The 20,630-nt window shown below is 39.5% G+C and overlaps 1 protein-coding gene across 1 annotated transcript in view; it reads right to left on the reverse strand.

Moving 5' to 3' along the window:
- The window catches only part of LOC118798377, a 77,152-nt gene that overhangs the window by 24,640 nt on the left and 31,882 nt on the right, over window positions 1-20,630 (reverse strand). The window contains exons 126-128 of the mRNA XM_036557808.1: window positions 18,265-18,365; window positions 18,042-18,169; window positions 17,757-17,882 (exon numbers count right to left, since the gene is read on the reverse strand). Of these exons, the coding sequence (XP_036413701.1) occupies window positions 17,757-17,882; window positions 18,042-18,169; window positions 18,265-18,365 (355 nt within the window). The remainder of the gene's footprint in view (window positions 1-17,756; window positions 17,883-18,041; window positions 18,170-18,264; window positions 18,366-20,630) is intronic.

Consider the following 20,630-nt stretch of genomic DNA (forward strand, 5'->3'; position numbering starts at 1 on the left):
TGTTCACTGGTCAGGTAGTCTAACACTGCCACCTACAGGACAAAACACACACACACACACATACACATATATATGTATATATGTATATATATGTATATATGTATATATATATATATATATATATATATATATATATATATATATAGTAACTTGTGTAACCAGACTAGGTTACAGAAGATTTCTCAGTAAAGATAAAGATAAAGATGATAAGAAGTGATGGTGGTTCAATATAAACATTTCTGATCTCTCCTCCTGTTGACTTTAGACATAAGGTACAGAGAAACTTCTCTTTTGTGAAATATCACTCAGGTCTACTGAGCTGTGCTAAAAGGCAATGTAAGGACCAAGAAATATAGCAGCTACCAGCTGTTCCCAATTAAATGTGGTCTTAAACATTACATAAGCTTGACAAGGAAGATCAGTGTGAAAGAGGTAAACTGCTCCTCAGAGTGAGAGATAGTAATTTACCCCAGAAATGTTGAATTCTTTCAGCTGAGAGTAGGACACATAGCTGGAGAAGTAGCCGAGGTTAGCAGTGAGCCAGTCTGCATCTGTCTGGATGTTCACTCTGCAGGCTGCATGATACCAAGACAAATATGTTAAAAGAGCAACAAACGACTATTCGTTTCCACTGTGTCCAGTGTGACGGTACTAACAGATAACATACCTGGTTGACTAAACTGTTGTATGGATTGCCTCAGGTGTGCCACCAGAACAGCTGCAAGTTCCTGTTTTCTAAACTCTGCCATATTTTTAGAAACACTGCTTAATCCCCGAACACTGGTAGGAAGAGAGATAAGCAATTTTAAAACAGCAACCAAAGGTACAGAGGCACAAAGGTACACACAAAGAAAAAAACCATTCTGGACCCAGTCACATGATGTTAATGCTTGACATGATAGTTATGATTTCATAAATCAGACAATCATTCTATAAAGCACAATAGCCTGAGCAAGAAAAAACTATGAAATGCTAATTTCTTATTGCTTTCTATCTCATTATCAAATACCACTAAGCTAATACAGAAAAAAGTCATACAGCTAAGAGGTTATAGTTGAAGGTTATTGCTAAGAAGTAGAATATCTTACTGCAGTTGTATAATTTTACCGTCTTGTTTTTAACAAATGAGATTGAGAGCATGGATTACTAATGTGAAAGAAATGACTCATCAAATTAAAATGATGACAAGCTAAAAGATAAAATTAGCAAGGTGGATATGTAGCTAGCTAGATACCTTACTTGAGGAGTTGCTTTTCTCTGACTGAGAATACAGGGACTGTAGTGTTAGTTTTGTGTTTAATAACAATCCTTCCTGTTCAACATATTTCAGTAGATAACCCATTAATTCGGCTTAAAGTTTCTCTTGCAGTCCTCCAGTTGTGGTGGTTGCACATATCTTATTTACATAATTGTCCTGCAGGATATTAATATCCTTTCCTATAGCTGATAACCATTTCTGCTAATTTGTCAGAGAAATAAAACACGTCAAAATTTTTAGCAGATACTCTTATCCAGAGTGACTTACAATGGCAGATAAATGTAGGATTAAGAGTCTACCTTAAGAACTCTGACTGATATAACAGTGACATTCCTTTTCTATGTGGGCCTATGTTGTTATCTGCTACGCTATCAAAGTTTTTTAGCTTTCACCTCATCATATTTATATATCCCTGAAGGCTACACTCGGGAGCCTTCTGAACAAGATTAAATTTTATTTTGTGCTATTATCAACTGAGGTAAGTGCTATACCACTAATACTATACAACATCACAGACATATTTATTAGTGTCTAAATCAGTGGCTAAGCTAGATTTGAAATTTTTTGAGCACAGCAGACATTCCCAATGGCTGTATGATGTATTTGCATTATGCAGGGGTATTGAACAGACATTCCTAGATAAAAACACAGCAATGATACAAAATGGTAAATCATTAAATGTCAAAACGATGAAGCTGAAAAATATATTGCTGGGTGACAGGACACTACACAACTTGACAAATATCAATGTCATGTCTTTTATGATAACTTACACTAGACAAGTGAAAACCTTACTGAACTTACACCACTTGATAGTTTAAGCAGCTGATGTTGTTGATTGATGTTACTAGCATCTCTGCAGTGAAACTGGGAAGCACAAAGATCAGCTTGTCCTCAAACCATTTGATCCAGTCAGAGGTCTCAAACTTTGGAAACTCAATGCTGACAATCTCAAAGGTTCGATTCATCATCGCATCTCTCACAGCAGGGGTGATATTGGCAACCTGCTGAGAAACAATGCAACAGGTGGAGATGGTACATCAAGCAAATGTCTTACATCGGGTCACAGATTTTACCTTACTGCAATGATTGTTAGGCTTTAGATAGAAAGTTTAAATATGTAGGTTACCTTCTGAGTATTGAAAGTTGTGAAAAACTCATCCACATTCTTGAAAGCATTGCCTTTCTCTAGTCGACTGAAACACCTGATTCATCTGATTTGTGCTGTTCAGTGCTCCAGAGGTCAAAGTGAGTTCTGCTGCTTGGCTAGGTGTCAGCAGGTCCAATGATCCAAACTGCAACATGACACAGAGGCTGGCTGTTAGCATTTGGGGCCGACAATTGACGTCAAACCCACAATCAACTTACTATTGGTGCTGATGTTACTCACGCTGGAGAAATTGGTATTTAGACTTCGAAGTTGTTCCAAGGTGACATAGGTTGAGAACTTGCCAAAGTTCTTTGCTAGCCAGTCACTGTTGCCAGAAGCGCTGGAAACACAACTGGGATCTAAAATGATAACAGAGCAGGAAGGAATGCAATCACATGATTACAAAGAGATCATGGTTTACTGCGAATTTGTTGACCAGCAATCTAAGCTTTGAAGATATAATATGATAAAAATACCAAAAAAAGGGAGGGCAGCTCAAGTGTTCAAGTGTTCTGAGTACCTGGCAGGCCATATTTCGAGAGGAAAGGATAGATGAAAGAGGTAACAATGGACATTTTTTGCTTCTCCTCCATTAGTGGCTGTTGCATGCCTAATGCCTCCACCCTAATTTGGATGAGAAAAGGTCAGGTCTTGTGATGGATGCTCATGCTTTTTCTTCACAAACCTGTGATATTTCACTGGCCATACTTACACAACTTGGTAGGTCTGACAACTGAAGTTCTTGGAACTGAGACTAGAAAGGAAGTCTGTAGACACAGTTGACATAAATGGTCTGAGCCTTATCTGGAACCACCTGGTGATGAAAGTGGTATCTGCAAGCTGTGCAGCACTGAAGTTGTTGACTATTACTTCACCGATGGCATCAAGGATATATGGATCAGGAAGACTGATGTTCGGCGCCTACAAGAGAAAACATATTCCAACATATAATCCAAATGAAATGTTTCTTTCTTATTACAGTGCAATGAACATTACATACCATGCTAGAGTACTTGTCCAAAGCATCATCCAGAGATGCTGAATATCTTTGGAAGAAAAGTATCCAAATTTGTTTGGAATAGACAATGTGACTCTGTGTCCTGCATGTCAGAAGTGAGGCCAAATCACTGGAGGACAGAGCGGTAACCTTAAAAGACAAGAATGTGCAAGAAAAGACAGGTTTATGTGGTGGAATGATTGGCAAGGCTGGACTTGTGGAGAGATATTTTGCATCTGGTTCATGGAAAACTCACTGATGAGCAGGCGAAGTCAGAGATCGTGAAGTTGCAGATCACTGCAGACAAGCCTCCAGATAAGAGTTGAGTCTCAAGTGTATGGCTATAGGAAAGAAAATTATAAAACCTAAACATCTCTAAATTTTTTTTCTGAAGTGCGCTTCTTTTCATTTTCAAAACCAAAATCTCACCTGTCTACACCTTGACAAGAATTCTTTGGTGCTGTGGTAGTGGCACTGGCAATGGTAGCAGACGTGACTCCAGCAATAGTAGTAGTAATAACATTGGTTGTGACGTTGATATTGGTGACAGTGGTAGTGGCACTTGTCAGGACACTGGTTGCAGCAGTTGTATTAGCACTGATGTGTGTGTTATTGATATTGCCATTCGTAGTGTTACCACTAGCAATAGTGATGGTGGCACTGGCAGAACCAGTGACAGTTGTGTTGAGGCTTGCAGTGGTGGCATTGACGCTGCTGTTGTTGACAATGCCATTTATGGGGCTGACAGTGGTGGTGTTGACACTTGCAATAGTGATGGTGCTGCTGGCACTAGCAGTGGGAGTGACCGTGGTGTTGAGGCTTGCAGTGGTGGCATTGACAGTGGTGATGTTGACATTGCCATTTACAGTGTTGACAGTTGTGGAGTTGACACTAGCAATGGTGATGGTGTTACTGACATTTGCAGTGGGAGTGACAGTGGTGTTGAGGCTTGCAGTGGTGGCATTGACGCTGCTGCCGTTGACATTGCCATTTATGGGGCTGACAGTGGTAGTGTTGACACTTGCAATAGTGATGGTGGTATTGGCACTAGCAGTGGGAGTAACAGTGGTGTTGAGGCTTGCAGTGGTGGCATTGACGCTGCTGCCATTGACATTGCCATTTATGGGGCTGACAGTGGAAGTGTTTACACTTGCAATAGTGATGGTGGTGTTGGCACCAGCAGTGGGAGTGACAGTGGCATTAAGGTTTGCAGTGGTGGTGATAGTGGTGTTGGAACTGGCACTAGTAGCAGCAGTGGTGTTGATGCTCAGGGTGGTGGCATTCACACTGGTGTTGTTGACATTGCCATTCATGGTGTTGACAGTGGTAGTGTTGACAGTAGCGATGGTGATAGTGGTGTTTTCACTGACTGGGGTAGGAACAGTGGTGTTGACACTGACAGTAGTGGCATTAATGCCAATGTGTGTACTGACATTTGAATCAGTGCTGTTGATAGTGGTGTTGACATTAGTGATTGTGGTTACAGTAGTGTTGGCACTAGATGTGGTTGTAGCACTAGAATTGATGGCAGTGATATTGACACTGGAACTTGTGCTAACAGTGCTGTTGATGCCAGTGAAGGCAGTAATACTAGTTGTATTGACCCTGGTGGAAGTCGTGATTGTGTTGGTAACAGTTACAGTTGTAGTGACATTTGTATCGACACTGGTGTACGTGTTGTTCTGGTTGTTGGAAGCAGTGGTGCTGGTACTTGCCGTAATAGTGGTAATGTTGTTATTATTATTGCTGTTTATACTGACAGCGCTCGTGATAGGTACAGATGTAGATGTGATGACATCAGATATACCCAACAGCAGGCCAATGTTCAGGGTGTTCAAATCAGACTGTTTCTGATGAGCCGCCCAGGACTGAACCACAGAAGAGTTCTCAAATAGTTTCAGGTCAGCCAGATTTGTCCCCATCAGATCACGCACTGTACTCACACTCAAAGCCTGAAACACAAATACATTTTTTTTTCAGTTTAAAACTCTACTTTCAGTATATTTTAATGTATTCAACTTATTTGAACAATATATTGTATTCTTTTGCGGTTTTATACCATAACAACAGCAGGATTCAGATTAATGAAGGTGTCAATGTCCATGCTGATATTCAGAGTAGACAGAACTTGTATATCCTCAAGAGGAGCTCCACCTACACACACACACACACACAAACAAGTTGAATACAATGTGTTTTCAAGCTCACATGAACAGTCCATTTGTTTACAAGAAAGAAAACAAGGGAACAGATTGATGAAAAGCACAATATGAACACAGACTGAAATATGTTGTTCAATTATTTTTTGAATTTCTGCTCTGATTATCAACCACTGGAAATCAACCAGCCTGTAGTTGGCCTTTCCATTTTTTATATTTGGTGATATTTATTGTGTTTCTATAAATACAATTTGAAGAAATCTAGCAGTTTTTTATAGAGGCTTTTCCTTGTAATGGGTTCATACTACTTTGTCCAAAAAGCACAATGGCCTTGTGCAGTTATTGTCTATACAAATGTAACAAAACTCAACTGAGAATATTCAAGTAACTAAACCTGCTTTAGCGTAAGAGTCAAACAATTTTGTAAATCTTACATATCTTTTATAGATCTTAGTTTTGAGTTCAGTATTTACATAAAAACTTTTATTGTGCTGACATAGTGAAAATATTGTCCAAGGTATTTGCTGAGTTAGTAGTATGTTGGGCACTGAATAAGGACTTAAGTGTAATGTGTGTATGTTTATTAGTTTGTATGTGGATGTTTTACCCAGGTAAGTGTTGATGAGTTGGTAGTATGTTGTGGGGTCGCTGAGCTCAGTGCTGAATGAGGAGTTGGCGATGCTGTACAGAACTGATTTCTGATCAGTAGAGCACACGGATATATTCAAAGCATATGCATTCCTGCACAGAGAAGAAGAAAGAAGGCTGCATGTGTACGTCTCCTAAACAACAGGGGATGAATCACACATAATATACAACTAAAGAAGCAGATTTTAGGTAAATCATCCTGAAATCTGTGTGTACTTACCTCAGGCTGTCAGCAGTGATGGTTTTAAGGACACTGACATCCAAAGAACAGAGGTTGGAGCCGATTGCATTTAGTTCAGCAGTTCCCAGAGTGTTACCAGGCACACTCAGATACCTCATAATCACTGCAGCACTCTACAACACACATATTATTATTTTTTCATACAAACATATACAAATAGGGGTATCTCACTTGTTGAACAAGCTTCTTCATGTTACTAGCTCCACATAGTGTGAAATCACAAATCATCAGCTGGTACATGTAGTAATATTATAGCATGTTCAAAAAATGTTTTGCATGTTAGTTTCAGGTTATTTGTTCTCCAGCATTTATTCATGAGGTTATTCTGCTAAGGACTGTGTATGAGCTGACAGAGAGACATGTGAGCCAAGTAGTAAACAAGCCCTTATTAAAAAAAAAATCTGCTCATGCATGGTATGGCTGTGTCCAACAACGGCTAGAAAATAAAGTACCATGACTTGTGCGAAAGCTGCGTCTCTTAATAGCATGAATGCTACAATACTCGCCCACACTGCCCACACAGATTCACTTATAGACACGCTACCTGGTTTAAGGCCCAGTCTCCATTATCTGAGTCCATCAAAGAGGCCAGCGTGTCGATTGTGGTGATGTTCCACTTGCTGATGTCATCAACAGTGGCCACACGAGACGTGGAGCCCAGTAGCTTCACCACACTGTCTGGAAGGCCTGATGGGTACAGCTGCAACACACATACATATCAACTTACAAACTAAAACACTGTAATGAGCATGGCCAAATTAGCTGTATAGGCTACATACGCTTTCTCTTGCTGGACACGGCATTATCACCTTAATAGACTGGGAACAAACTGACTGAGTCTCTAAACTATGCCTAACAATGCCTCCTGAAACTGGAGCTCAGGGTAGGGGGCGCTGGTGCGCTCATCAACATGTCAACATCAACTGTAGAACAGACAACAAGCCTGTTGTTAGCCCATGGATGTAGTACAAGTTGGACTAAAAAAAAACTGGAAAACTCCAGTTAAGCATGTAGAATGGAGTCATGTGTTCAGAGAGCACATTTCATGTGGTAGAAATAAACCTTACTTCTTACAGTGAAAACAGTTCCGTTAGCTAATGATAGCATTTTATTACCTAGCTTGTGTTAAATGTGTCATCAACTATACTCCGGATGTTAAAAGCACATGGACTAGAGGAATTTGGGGGCAGGATTGAGAGGGGATACCCTTGTTTAGGGCAGATTTTTCTAAAATCTAGTACCAAAATGTTAATAAGGTGGACTCAGACATGTATTTATAAGCCTGCAAGACTATAAGGCTCCAGCCTATGCAGGAGACCTTGCATCAATGGGTTAGAAAAAGTTTGAATGTTTAACATGATATCCTGGTTTGAGGAGTAGTGAAGGATGAGAGCGACTCTACTTTAGTATTAGGATATATTTTTATGAAGTTGGTAAAGTGCTTATTCTGAGCTACTCCAGCACCCAAACCACCCAAACACCTCAAACACATGTTTTTAACTGATAATTTTACAGACTACATAGTTTTTGATAATCTATAGCAGCAACAAGATGCCAAAAATAGCCTACTCACCATCACATGGAATCAAAGATCAATAATGTTTTACTTTTGCCGCTGCAAACCACGTCTCAACACCAAGACACATGTAAAAACATTTTGCCGTCATTGGGTGAATGCTGCTTAGTGCATTTCTCTAACACAGCACTTCAATGAATGGAGAATATAGATCCAACACTGAGTGAGTTTTTTCTTGTGTGAGCCGTAAGCGAGCTAGTCTAAGAACAATGGGTCTACATGCTAATGACTATAAGCTGTGGTTTATTTTATTGTTTCATATTTTATATGTCGGTACTTGCCCCCTTTTTCCTGAAATAATTGCCCAATTAATTATTGAATTAACTTACCCTGTTAATATATACAACCTGTTGGGCTATTCAGTGGAATTCAGTTAAACTCACATTTACCTGGCTAATATCTAGAACTGTAAAAGAAAGCATTATCCAAAATTGCTTAATCTGGCCCTGGTAATGAGAATACCTCGGATGCATATAAGCACCATTACAAAACATACATCATATACAATTCAACCACACTGTCAGTAAGATCTACACCTGAGGCAATCACGAGCATCAACATATACCATAAATGATACCTTAAACTATACACCATAAATAAAACCTTAAACCATCAGAGGGTGTGCCTGCATCACACAAACAAACTGACCTTGTTTAATTTGTATAGAATGACCATCTGGAAGCTGGTGTCCACTACTTTATCAGTTATGGCTGCGAGGTTGTCATTCAGGACAGTGATATTCAGACACAAATCAAACTGTGTAGAGTCATAGTCATAAGGGAACGCCTCATCTGCAATCGTCACCGCTGTGATGTTTCCAACAGTACAGTCTAAAGAACACACACATGCATGCATTATACACAACCATTTACACAGACCACACGTTTTCATTCACATCACAGATACAGTGGTGCCTGTTGATACCTGCAGAACGTTTGATTTTGACAGCTGTGTATGCTTTAAACAATCTGCTCAGCTTCCACTTCTGGGTCTTCCTTTTTCTCAGGAATGGCAAGAATGACCGGAGATACCTTTTCCTTACAGACTAACATAAAATAAATATACAAAGAGAAATTGAACAACACACTCTATTTCATACACAGAATGTAATCTATGACTATGAATTAATGTTGAAAAATAAAAATATAAATAAGCAAACATACAGAACTGAATCGGCTCCAGAAGTCTTGTCTGAGGTAGAGGGGAAGGATACCCAGCTGCTGCAGTGTCTGCTGATTCCACACTGAGGGATTTCTGAGGAAAAATATGAGACGTTTGCAAGATGAATGGAACACAGTTTTGTAAAAGCTGAAAAGCATATCTTTCCTAGAGAACAAGCAGCATCCAGATAGTTTAAGGATAGAAGAGCAGCAATTCCAGAGGGTTTGGAAGGTACATTGTTCTTAGAGCCACTTTCTATCATGTGCTTCAAGCATAACTTTACCAACATTTCTGCCACCGTTACAGTGATCCTCTCCTTAATGGCCTGCTAACGGAACAGTTTACAACCTCCATTCTGCACCATCTTGCCCCTTAGAAACCCTTTGTGATTGAGATGAAGTCCTCTAAGGTGGAAGTAGGAGCTGGACCCAACATCAAGGAGATCAAGCTAAGGAACCTAAGTTGCCTTAATCTCCAAGGATTTAAACTCTGCTGAAAGGAATGATCAAGTGGGCAACCAGGTGCTGCTCGCCACTAAGCCGTCCATTGAAAAGTGGCATCATTAACTGGAGATGCCATCCATACATTTGCGGTTTATACTGACAACTGTAAACTTTAGTTAATTTGAAAACTACAAAGACTTACTCCTTCCTAAGCCAGGAGGGCTTAATTTTTATTTGCTTTCCTTTCACAATTTCATAGATCTATGTCCTGGGAGACATGACCAAAAACACTCCATTGTCCCCGAATTCTGGTAATTTGTGCCTTGTTACCTAGCTCATTAGTCTGTGTATGTACCTCTCAAGTTTGCTTGACCTCAATATTTTCTCTCATTCGTTTTGTGTTGTTTTTGTCTTACCTAATAATCAATTTCTCTAGCACCACTGTCCACTTTGTCCCTTATACGTACAGAACGTTCAAAGTAGCTGTTCATTCTAGTAATGTCAATGAGTGCGTTTACATGCACTTAATAATCCGATATCTGCAGAAAATCAGATTTTATCAGTAATCCGATCAACACGTTTACATGCTCTTGAGTAATCAGATAATGGGAAACACCGGGTCTACATGAGTCAGACAGTAATCAGATTTCTGCTTTACAACCAGCCAATAAACTCACAGAAGACGACGTGACAAACATAACGTAAAACTCAAACTTCATGCCGCAGCTTTTTTTTCCAAATATCGCGCCATTTTACCTGAACTTACATCATCTAGAAAATGAAGAATATTTAACTCCTTTATTTCGTGTTTGGTTTCAGCGCCACTCCAAAAGTATTTTGCTGCGTCTCGCGAGATCCACCACCTGTTCTTGTGCATGTGCAGACTGAGAAATCTGATTACTGAGCTAAAATCCAGCCTCTTTATTGGATTTCTTAATCGGATTTCTAAATCGGAGTATGGTGTTTACATGACCATTTGAATAATTGGATAACTGCAGAAATCCGATTATGATTGGATTGTTGAGTGCATGTATACGCACTTATTGTTGAAAAATACAAAATGGTCGGTTATGACATTTACAGCAAACTTCTGAAAGGTTTTTTGTCTACAGCTATATACCAAAACTGCTTTTTAATGTCTTTCTTACCCGTAAGGAGTGTTGCCAGAGTACAACAGAGTCTGTACAGCAGTGACCTGAGAGTCAGAAAGGTCTCTGCAGTTCTTTAGCTTCTCCAGGATGAGTGGGTGAGAGGTCTGGATGTAGGAGGAGTCCAGTGTGCAGGCCATATTACCCAGAACCTCCACTTGATCGCTGGTCAGACCTGCACCAGATATACCCTACAAGAGCACAGACTATGTTATGAACGTAAAACTGACAGAAAGAGTGTGTTAGTGTGTATGAGTTTGTGTTGCACCAGACAGGAGTGTGTTTTTGGAACAGGACAGTTGAATCTAGCAAATATGAATCTAAACATAAATGAATGTGTGGATGTTTTACCAAGCAGTCCTGTGCATTCTTGAACAAGATGGACTGTCTATTGAGGACGCTGGAAAGAACTGAGAAATCTGCTCCACCCAGAGCACCGAAATATGACCTGCAGTTCACTTTCTGCACCTTCTCATAGCTACAATAAATACAAAAAATATGAAACCTTCGGTTACAGTGAATAAGGGGTCATGCTTTCTTTTAAAGTCCTCCAAGTTCTAGGTATTAACTGGGTAATTGTGAGGTACAAACTCCAAAGTGCTGTGTAATAATTTTGGGTATGATGCTAAGATGGTATGATGGTAAGAACCAAGTTAGTGTAGCTAAATTACACTAAAATACCCACCTAGCTATTAAGTAGGAAAGGACCGGGTAAAGTACATCAATCATTCAGAGTAACAAACATTGAAAATGAATTTCACTGTAATGGCATGTTTGAGCAGGAAGGGAAACCAGAAATATGGTGTAAAAATGATGACACAAAGTGCAAAGAGAGTTTCCTGAAGTAGTGATGACCCAGTGAAACCATTGTAAGAATGACTGCTTTATTTTACAGTCCAGATTCAGTTTTATTTTTACGTCATATAAATACCTGATATTTTATATCCAAAATAATTCCATAGAGATTGTATCATGTATATTTATATTTATGCATTTGGCAGACAATCTTATCTAAAGTATAATTTAATCATGTGACAGATGTAATGTACATAGCATTAGGAGTCTTGCCCAAGGGCTACAATGCGATGTGCTTTCCTAAGCAGAGACTCAAACCCCAGCGTACAGTCTGGGGGCATTAACATATACTCAGTTAATACATAGAACTTATTGGTGTGTCTGTGTTAGAGTCTTGAAACTTACCGTCATATTATTCAAAATAATTACCTTAAGTTCATACATATTATCTGTTTAATCTGTTTAATACATAGTACTTAGGGGATTCTAAAAAAGAGTTACCAAACAAGTTTAATGTAAGAGAGTCAGAGAAAAATAGTGAAACTGCCTGTGTGTGTTACACACCTGTAGTAGAGAAGCACGTCAGAGGGGAAATCAGTGAAGGTCAGAGATGAGTCATCTTTCACATAGCGGTACATGCAGGTCAGCTGGAACACAGAAAACCCACCATTAAACTAATGTTACATCATTATATATGTCTCTTTTACCTAAACAATGATACTGTGGTAAATTTCTGTATAACCCTACTAACCAGTTCATATTGATAAACATTAAACATCAGCTGAATGTGTATCAGACTTTATGTACCTGAGACTCTTTCATGATGACCTTGTTCCTGCCTGTACGTGGTCTACAGGCTCTCACCAGCTGTTTGACCTTCTGCAGTGGTAGATTTTTAACTGCGCTGCAGGTGAATCCCTGCAGTATCGACTCTGACAGCCTGCAGGGAGAGATATACATATTGCATACTCACACAGACAAGCATCATTCACAGACAAATGAAAAAACATCTAAAGGTAATGTGAAATTTTTGACAATTACGGTTTATCAGGGCAACAGACAGAGGACAATTTAGTCAGGAACAAGGTTAGTCAAGGGTAAATCAGGATCATGGTTAGTCAGAATGATGGTCAATTATGACAAGGATTAATCAGAACAAGATTTAGTCAAGGTTATTCAAAGTCTGGGTTAGTATGGATTAGGGTTAGTCAGGATCAGAGTTAGTCAAGGTTATTCAAAGTCAGGGTTAATATAGGATCAGGGACAATCAGGCTCAGGATTAGTCAAGGTTATTCAAGGTTAGGGTTAATGAGGATCAGGAACAATCAGGGTCAGGGTTAGTCAAGGTTATTCAAAGTCTGGGTTAGTATGGATTAGGGTTAGTCAGGATCAGAGTTAGTGAAGGTTAGTCAAGGTCTGGGTAAATCAGGATCATGGTTGGTCTCAACAATGGTTTATTAGGGCAAGGGTTACTCAGAGCAAGATTTAGTCAGGGTCAGGGTTACTCAAGGTCAGGGCTAATCAGGATCATGGTTGGTCAGCATGATGCTGATTAGGGCAAAGGTTAGTAAAGATTTTGTAAAGGTCAGTGTTATTTAAGGTTTTTCAAGGTCACAGATAATCAGTATCAAAGTCATCCATGACACAGTAAGGATCAGGGTTAGTCAAGGTTACTCAGAATTAGACTTAGTCAAGATTAGTCAGGTTCAGGATTTATCAGCATAGGTCGGAATCAGAGTTAGTCAAGGCCAGGGTTATTAAAGGTTAGTCAAGGTCAGAATTAGTCAAAGTTAATCTTAATGAGGATTAGTCAAAGTTAGTCAGGTTTCGGGATAATCAAAAATAAGTCGGAGTTTGTTAATGTCACTCAGGGGAGGAGTTAATCAGGGTCATTGTTAGTCAGATTTAGGGTTACTCAGGGTTATTTAAGATTAGGGCTAGTCAGGTTAGGATTAGTCAAGAATAGTATGGGTCAGGATTAGTCAAGGTCAGGGTTAATTAGGATCATGGTTGGTCAGCGTGATGGTGATTGAGGCGAAGGATCAGGATTAGTCAAGATTACTCAAGATTATTCAGGATTTGTCAGCATTTGTCAACAGGATGTGTCAAAATCAGTCAGGGCCAAGGTTAGTAAAGGTTAGTCAGGGTAAGAGTTACTCAAAGTTAAGCTTAACAAGGATTAATCAAGGTTAGTCAGAGTTAGTCAGCATCAGTCAGGAAAAGAGTTGGTCAGGGTTACTTAAAGTTAGAGTTAGTTGGTCAATTTTAGTCTAGATTAATCAGGGTTACTCAAGGTTAGGCAGGGTTAGGGATAGTGAAAATTAGAGTTAGTTAATGTCAATCAGGGGAAAGGTTAATCAGGGTCATTATTGATCAGATTTAGGGTTACTCAGGGTTATTCAAGATTAGGGTTAGTCAGTTAGTCAAAAGTTAGTATGCGTCATGGTTCATCAGGATTAGTTAGTCATAGTTTAAGGTCAGTCGAGGTTACTCAAGGACACGGATAGTCAAGCTCAGCAAAGGTTACTCAAATTAGCCAGAGTTAGGCAAGGTCAGATCAGGGTTCATCATGGTTAGTCAGGATTGAATTTAGTCACAGTTAGCCAGGGTCAAGCTACATTGGGGTTACAAGTCAGGGGCACTGCAAACAGGCTAAGGTGGTTACAGGCAAATAGGCCATCTCCATTTCCTCAAAGGTTTGTCAATGTTTTGAATGGTTACTGGCAAGAAATATGAGTGTGTTACAGCTATGCATGTTCATTTTCTTTTAAGAGCACATGCATACATACATCTCTGCATGTACATGAGTATGTAACTCACCCTTCTGTATCCTGAGTGGCTCTAGAAACTGCTCCAAACACCACAGCAGCCTAGTAAACAAACATACAAAAAATCAAAACAGATATATTTGAGAGCTACATGAACTCTGTTTTTAACCTGTTTTTACAGGTTAGTATTTGGATTTGTTTGTCTCTGCGTGTATAATCTGTTACCTGCTGTTGACTCCAGCTCTTCTTATTGATGAGTGTAACATTAACAAATTTCAAATATGCCAGTAGCACGGGTTGGATATACGCTGCCAAAGCATCTGGAACATTCTCCACCACCTTGTTCTGGTCTACAGAGACAATCTAGAATAAAGAGTAGAAGAGGAACTTTAGAAAGTAACTAAATTCTGCTAGATTAATTTTATACTTAGGTTTCCTAAGCAAATAATTCTTCAGTAACAAAGTGAAGTGTATGTAGTCTAGTTTGAATTTTTCTTGTTCTGGATCCTGTCATGTTGCATATATAAAGTGTTGCATATGTTTTGGATGCATAACAGAGAAGTTTTCTTGTTTTGCATTCCACTTTTTCCAGTTTAGTCCAGCATTATCTAGTTAAAGCTTGTTTGCTTTCATTTGGTTCAGACCTTCTGTTCACACCTGGCATTAACATACATTTTGAGTGATTTAATCATTGGTGGACAGCTTCAGGTACTGATGTGAACATTGTCCTATGAGTCTTGTAGATGCACTCTGATCCAATCAATCAAATGACCTTCTGAGGTGGTCAGAGACACATATGACCAAATAACATTTAGATTGTGACCACTAAAGTGTCTTGATGTGTCCCCGACAGCAACAACTGTCAGTCTAATCAACTGTGTCATCACAACAAAGAAGAAAGCAGCTCTTTTTCTTTTCTTTTGTGATCACTCAAGACTGGGATGATCATACCAGCCATAAAAAGGGCCACAAGGATTGACAAAATAAGTGTATGTGTCTATGAACGAGTACCTTCTGGACATATGTCTGTTGCAGAATCACTGGTGCTGACAAAATGTTGTTGATGAATGTTGGATTCTGGGATATGGTCAGAAGCTGAGAGGATGGAATGCTGGAAATGGTTGCCGAGGGAACACCTCCAATGAGTGTGCCGAGATTCACCAGGGAAGCGGCACTGTTGATCTGTCAGACATCATCCAATTATAATGTAAGTACATCAGTTATGTAAACTAATAGGAAGCATGTTAAGCTGCTGTGGTGGGTCTATAGTTTTTCGACAGATGCTATAAGCAGTATTAAAGCCAACACTCACATTAAAGCCCACTTTAATGAGGATCTGGATGAGAACGTTGACCTGACCCTGGTTCCAGCCTATGACATTGCTGAGCATGGACAAAGAGCTGTTTATGAGAGTGGGGGGAGCAGAGCTTATCTGGCCCTGGGTCAGACCAGTGCTCTGGTTGCCAAACATCTGGATGGTGGATGTGGATAAAGTGGGGAAGTTCGCAACTAGTGCTGTTGAGACCTGAAAGAAAAGGAAGATTAGGGGTAACTGAAACTCCAGAAAACTGCACCAGTAAATTAATGCAACAAATAAACAGCAGGCTTACAGGAAAATATGTATATATTGAGATAGAGTGTGACAGATATGTAGATGGCTTGCTTGTCCAACTGACTTTCTGATGTCGATTTATTTGGACTGGCCGTTAACATTTTTCACACTACATTACAGGGACAGAGACCACTAACCTCACTGAAAACTGAACATCTCGATGGGAATCTATTCTGAGCATTTGGTCCCTTTAGCTTGTTTAGATCTGCTGCCAGGGGAGTTACCCTGCATGCACATCCACGTTGACCAAAATGAAAAATATCAACATGCAGATCCAGAGCTATCTGTGTGCTGCCATGTTTTTTATTATCATATAAAAGATGCACAAGGTTTCCTTTATTGCTGGATTCTCCGAGATTTAAAAAAAAATTACAACTGTATTTTGGGAAACACAAGCACAATTACAAATCTATGAATTTCTGGATTTGTTTGATCACATTCTTTATATATCAAATAAATGCAACAGCAGCATTGAGCAATTGTTATGAAAGGTTAAACAGCAGAAATTGTTTTGCATCGGTCTTAAAAGTTTAATAGCTTAATTAATGAACAAGCACCTGTGGATCAATTCCACTGCAGAATTTGTTAATGATCTCCAAGAAGGTTTTGCTGTCTGCAGCTCCAATAGACACAAACACAGAGGCAGGAGCTCCACACAAGAGCACACCTGGCAATCTACACAGAGAAAAAGCCAAAGAAGATTAGGTATTCAAGTGAGAGGGATGCTATTTAAGACCATACTGCAACATTACAGAGGTGAAGTTAGGATTCTGGATGTATAGCTGTAGTATTTAGTGTGTAGAGTGGCACCTGAGGGGACTGAAGTTAGGATTCTGGATGTATAGCTGTGTGCCGTAGTATGTGGTGACATTGGCTGCAATTTGTGAGTTGTTAAACAGCTGCATATTCTCTGAGTTTTCCAAGAACACACCAATCTACAGAACACAATCAGACTCAGTTCAAAAATTTCAAGATCAATATGTCTCTGTACATACTGCCTTGAGAGATAACATGAATAAAGTTTTTCAATGTGTGAGTGAGTTACCTGGCTGTCTGACACGAAGGACTGGAGGTCAGTGAGGGAGATGAAGGTGATGAAGGAGCCAATGTTGTTAGCAAACCAGGCAGTGGAGTTCAGAAGGGCATTGGAGGAGTTATAGCAGCGGGGAGTGCCATCTGCACGGTACACAAAAAATGTGCATATATAAACATATGTGAACGTAAATATGCACAAATGTGTAGTGTCTTCTCAGCACAGATGGAAATAGAGCAATTGACTGTGCTTACCGCTGCTGTTCAGATAAGCCTTAATAGAGCTGTACACATCAGCTGGGGCGAAATCAGTGGCTGAGTAATTATAGCTCTTCCCCAGGATTGAAACACTGAACAAAAATAAAAACATAGGTATTATTTCCACTGAAGTCAAACTCTACCTTGTAGGCAACAGTGTGAGAGTGTAAATTGTAAGCTACACTCACAATTTCCTGTATGACAGGCACGAGGCATTGTTTAGCTGAGTGGGGCTGATGAGCTGGGAGCTGAGGAAGGGCAGGTACTTAACCAGTCTGACATTAAACCACTGATCCACCTCAGCCTGAGACGACACACTGAGAGCACGAGACCAAACGCACCCCAACGTCTGTCTGCCCACAGCTGCAGATCCAACTGGCTCCTGCACAGAGAAACAGAGGGAGGAAAAAGAGAGAAAGAAAGATTTACATATGGATCACTGCATTACACAACTCTAAGAGAGTGAAACTGAGTGAGAAACAGCAGAAATGAATGAAAGAAAAGCTGTACCGTCTCCAGGTACTGATTGGTGCTGTTGTAGTTGTTGAGGAGTGTGCAGAGATCTGACCCGTTCCTGACTGTGTTCGGCCCATTCAGAAACTCATACAGTTCTCCTGGTGTAATGGAGCCCAACAGCTACAGAACAGAAAAGACAAGACATTAACTATAGAGAGAGAAACATGTAGACTTTCACCATTACTGACTGACTGATTTACTAATGACTGGTTACTAACAGTATTACTGAATGACTCATTGACTGTATTACTCTAAATCCTGCATTTTCCTCAGCAGTACCTCTTGCTGTCGGTTGGCTGGGATGAGAGACAAAAAGGCACTCAGGTCAGGAAATCCAAAACTGAGGAAGGAGTTCTTGAGGAAGACATAGAAGCTCCCGCTGCCATAACAGCGCAAACTATTTGGTCCTGTGGGACACAGCAACCAAACAAGTTCTGTGAAGAACATCTCTCTTCAACATTCATTCATACATACATGCACACTAACACATGGCAACACACACCTTGACTGGACTGGTGCTGAAGATAGTCTTGTATGAAACTGAAGATCTGCCCAGACTGAGTCACTGAGAGGTCACTGTACACATCGTAAAATCCTTTCACTCTGGAAAGACAAGGAAAAGAATGAAAGTAATTAGAATCAGAAAATCAAAATTATTTTCCACAGAATGTCATGGAAAACAGGAAGAGCTGTTCCAGAATAAAAAACACTGACGTATTTCACTCAGTTGCTGACATATTTCACTTACTTACTGATATATTTCACTCAGTAACTGACATATTTCACTTACTGACATATTTCACTCAGTAACTGACATTTCACTTAATGACATATCACTCAGTAACTGACATAATTCAATACCTTACTGACATATCACTCAGTAATTGACATAATTCACATACTGACATATTTCACTCAGTAACTGACCTAATTCACTAACTTACTGACAGATTTTACTCAGTTACCGACATGTTTCACTTAGTTACTGACATATTTCACTCAGTAACTGACATTTCACTTACTGACATATTTCACTCAGTAACTGACATGTCACTACTACCATTATTACTTAGTTACTGATAAATTTCACTGTTACTGACATTTCGTTCACATACTGACATATTTCACAGTTATGGGCATATGTCACAAATGTTACTCAGTCAGTCACTCACATATTTCACTTGATTACTTACATATTTGATTCAGTAACTGTCTGGTTCCTATCACCTCCACTGTGAACAATTCTGATGCTGTAAGCTTCTCTAGAATAAAGCATCTCAAATTAAATCACTCTGAGTGACTTTATTTAGATCTTAACCATTTAATTATGCACACATTTTAAAAACTTGGTGGAATTCCCCTTTAACAGATTGTTCCCACCCAAAATTCATCTTATGTTTTAAATAGACAAGCCAGCAGCTAGGTTTGAACAGAAAACAGATAAAAACGAGAAATAATAAGTTAAGAATTATGCTTAAACAAGCATGTTTACACAATTACAGTACTTGTGATGTGTACTTTTAGTTTAATGAGACTATCTAAAATGAGATCATCTAAAATAATCTAAAAGTAGTATGTGAAATAAAGTTACTTGCAGCTAATGCTAAAGTTAACTACAGCTGATGACAATGACAGTACAACACTCGAAAAGCACTTGCTGGCTCAGTGGCGCTCAGCTCAAGGCTTAGTTAGTCTATTTCTTTAGCTATTGATGCATCACTAGTGCTTATTCTATTTAAAATTCGCAAGAAGTTGGTAAATGGCTCAAATACCTCAGGGCTAGCGCGTTAGCTCGCGGTTAGCACGTTAGCTTGCGTTTAGCGCGTAAGCTCGGGGCTAGCGCGTTAGCACGTTTGCTCGGGGCCTAGCGCGTTAGCTCGCGGTTAGAACGTTTGCTTAGGGCTACCGCGTTAGCTCGCGGTTAGCGCGTTAGCTCGCGGTTACCATGTTAGCTCACGGTTAGCGCGTTAGCTTGTGGTTAGCGCCTTAGCTCGCGTTTAGAGCGTAAGCTCCGGGTTAGCGCGTTAGCTCGCGGTTATCACGTTAGCTTGCGGTTTGCACATTTGCTAGTGGTTAGCACGTTAGCTCACGTTTAGCCTGCGGCGATACTTCCTGATTCTAATGAGCATTAATTAATTGCCAGAAGTGTTTACATTAGTTTGTCCGGTAAGTGTCTTATTTTGATTCTGGGTTTCTGAATGTTTGAACAAAACAATTCTTGTTGTTTAACCTACAGAGCTTCAGTTGTAGAGTTCTTGCCTCATTATTCAGTTTCTTTCCAGAAAAGATATTGGAGTTCTGTGGCTACTCGCAGCGGACCAACTTCCAAAGAAGCAGAGAACATTCAATTTGTTGGGGGAACTGTTGGAAATGTTGATTGTGCTGTTATTCCATATTATAAGGTAAGTATGTTTGTTTTGGAGTGCGATACAAAACTTGAGGCTGCATTAATCCTGAAACTCTAACTCTGAAATCTTATCTGTTTAGTCACCATAACAACTTCAGTTAGGACTGAATTTAAGACAGAAGCTATAGAATAGAATAGATTAACAGTTCCTAACTTCATAATCTCATCATTGACTCCAGATAAGAAGACACAAGTTTTACACAAACGTTCTAAATAGACCTAGAATAGAGCTGCGAGAGGTATGGAGTTAATTTTGCACCAAGAGTTTCAAATAAAACAAAATCCACAAGCAAAGAAATGAGTATCAAAATGTCCAAAATATGACATGAATAATTACAGTTAAATCAACTGATTTTTTTCAAAAGATCACGTCTCATTTTCTCTCACTCTTATATAAATTTATTATTGATTTTGCCAGTTTTGGCTTCAATTTTTTTGCAGATTTTGCTGATATATAACAG

Source organism: Colossoma macropomum, unplaced genomic scaffold (assembly GCF_904425465.1).
Source record: "Colossoma macropomum unplaced genomic scaffold, Colossoma_macropomum, whole genome shotgun sequence".
Lineage (NCBI taxonomy): Eukaryota > Metazoa > Chordata > Actinopteri > Characiformes > Serrasalmidae > Colossoma > Colossoma macropomum.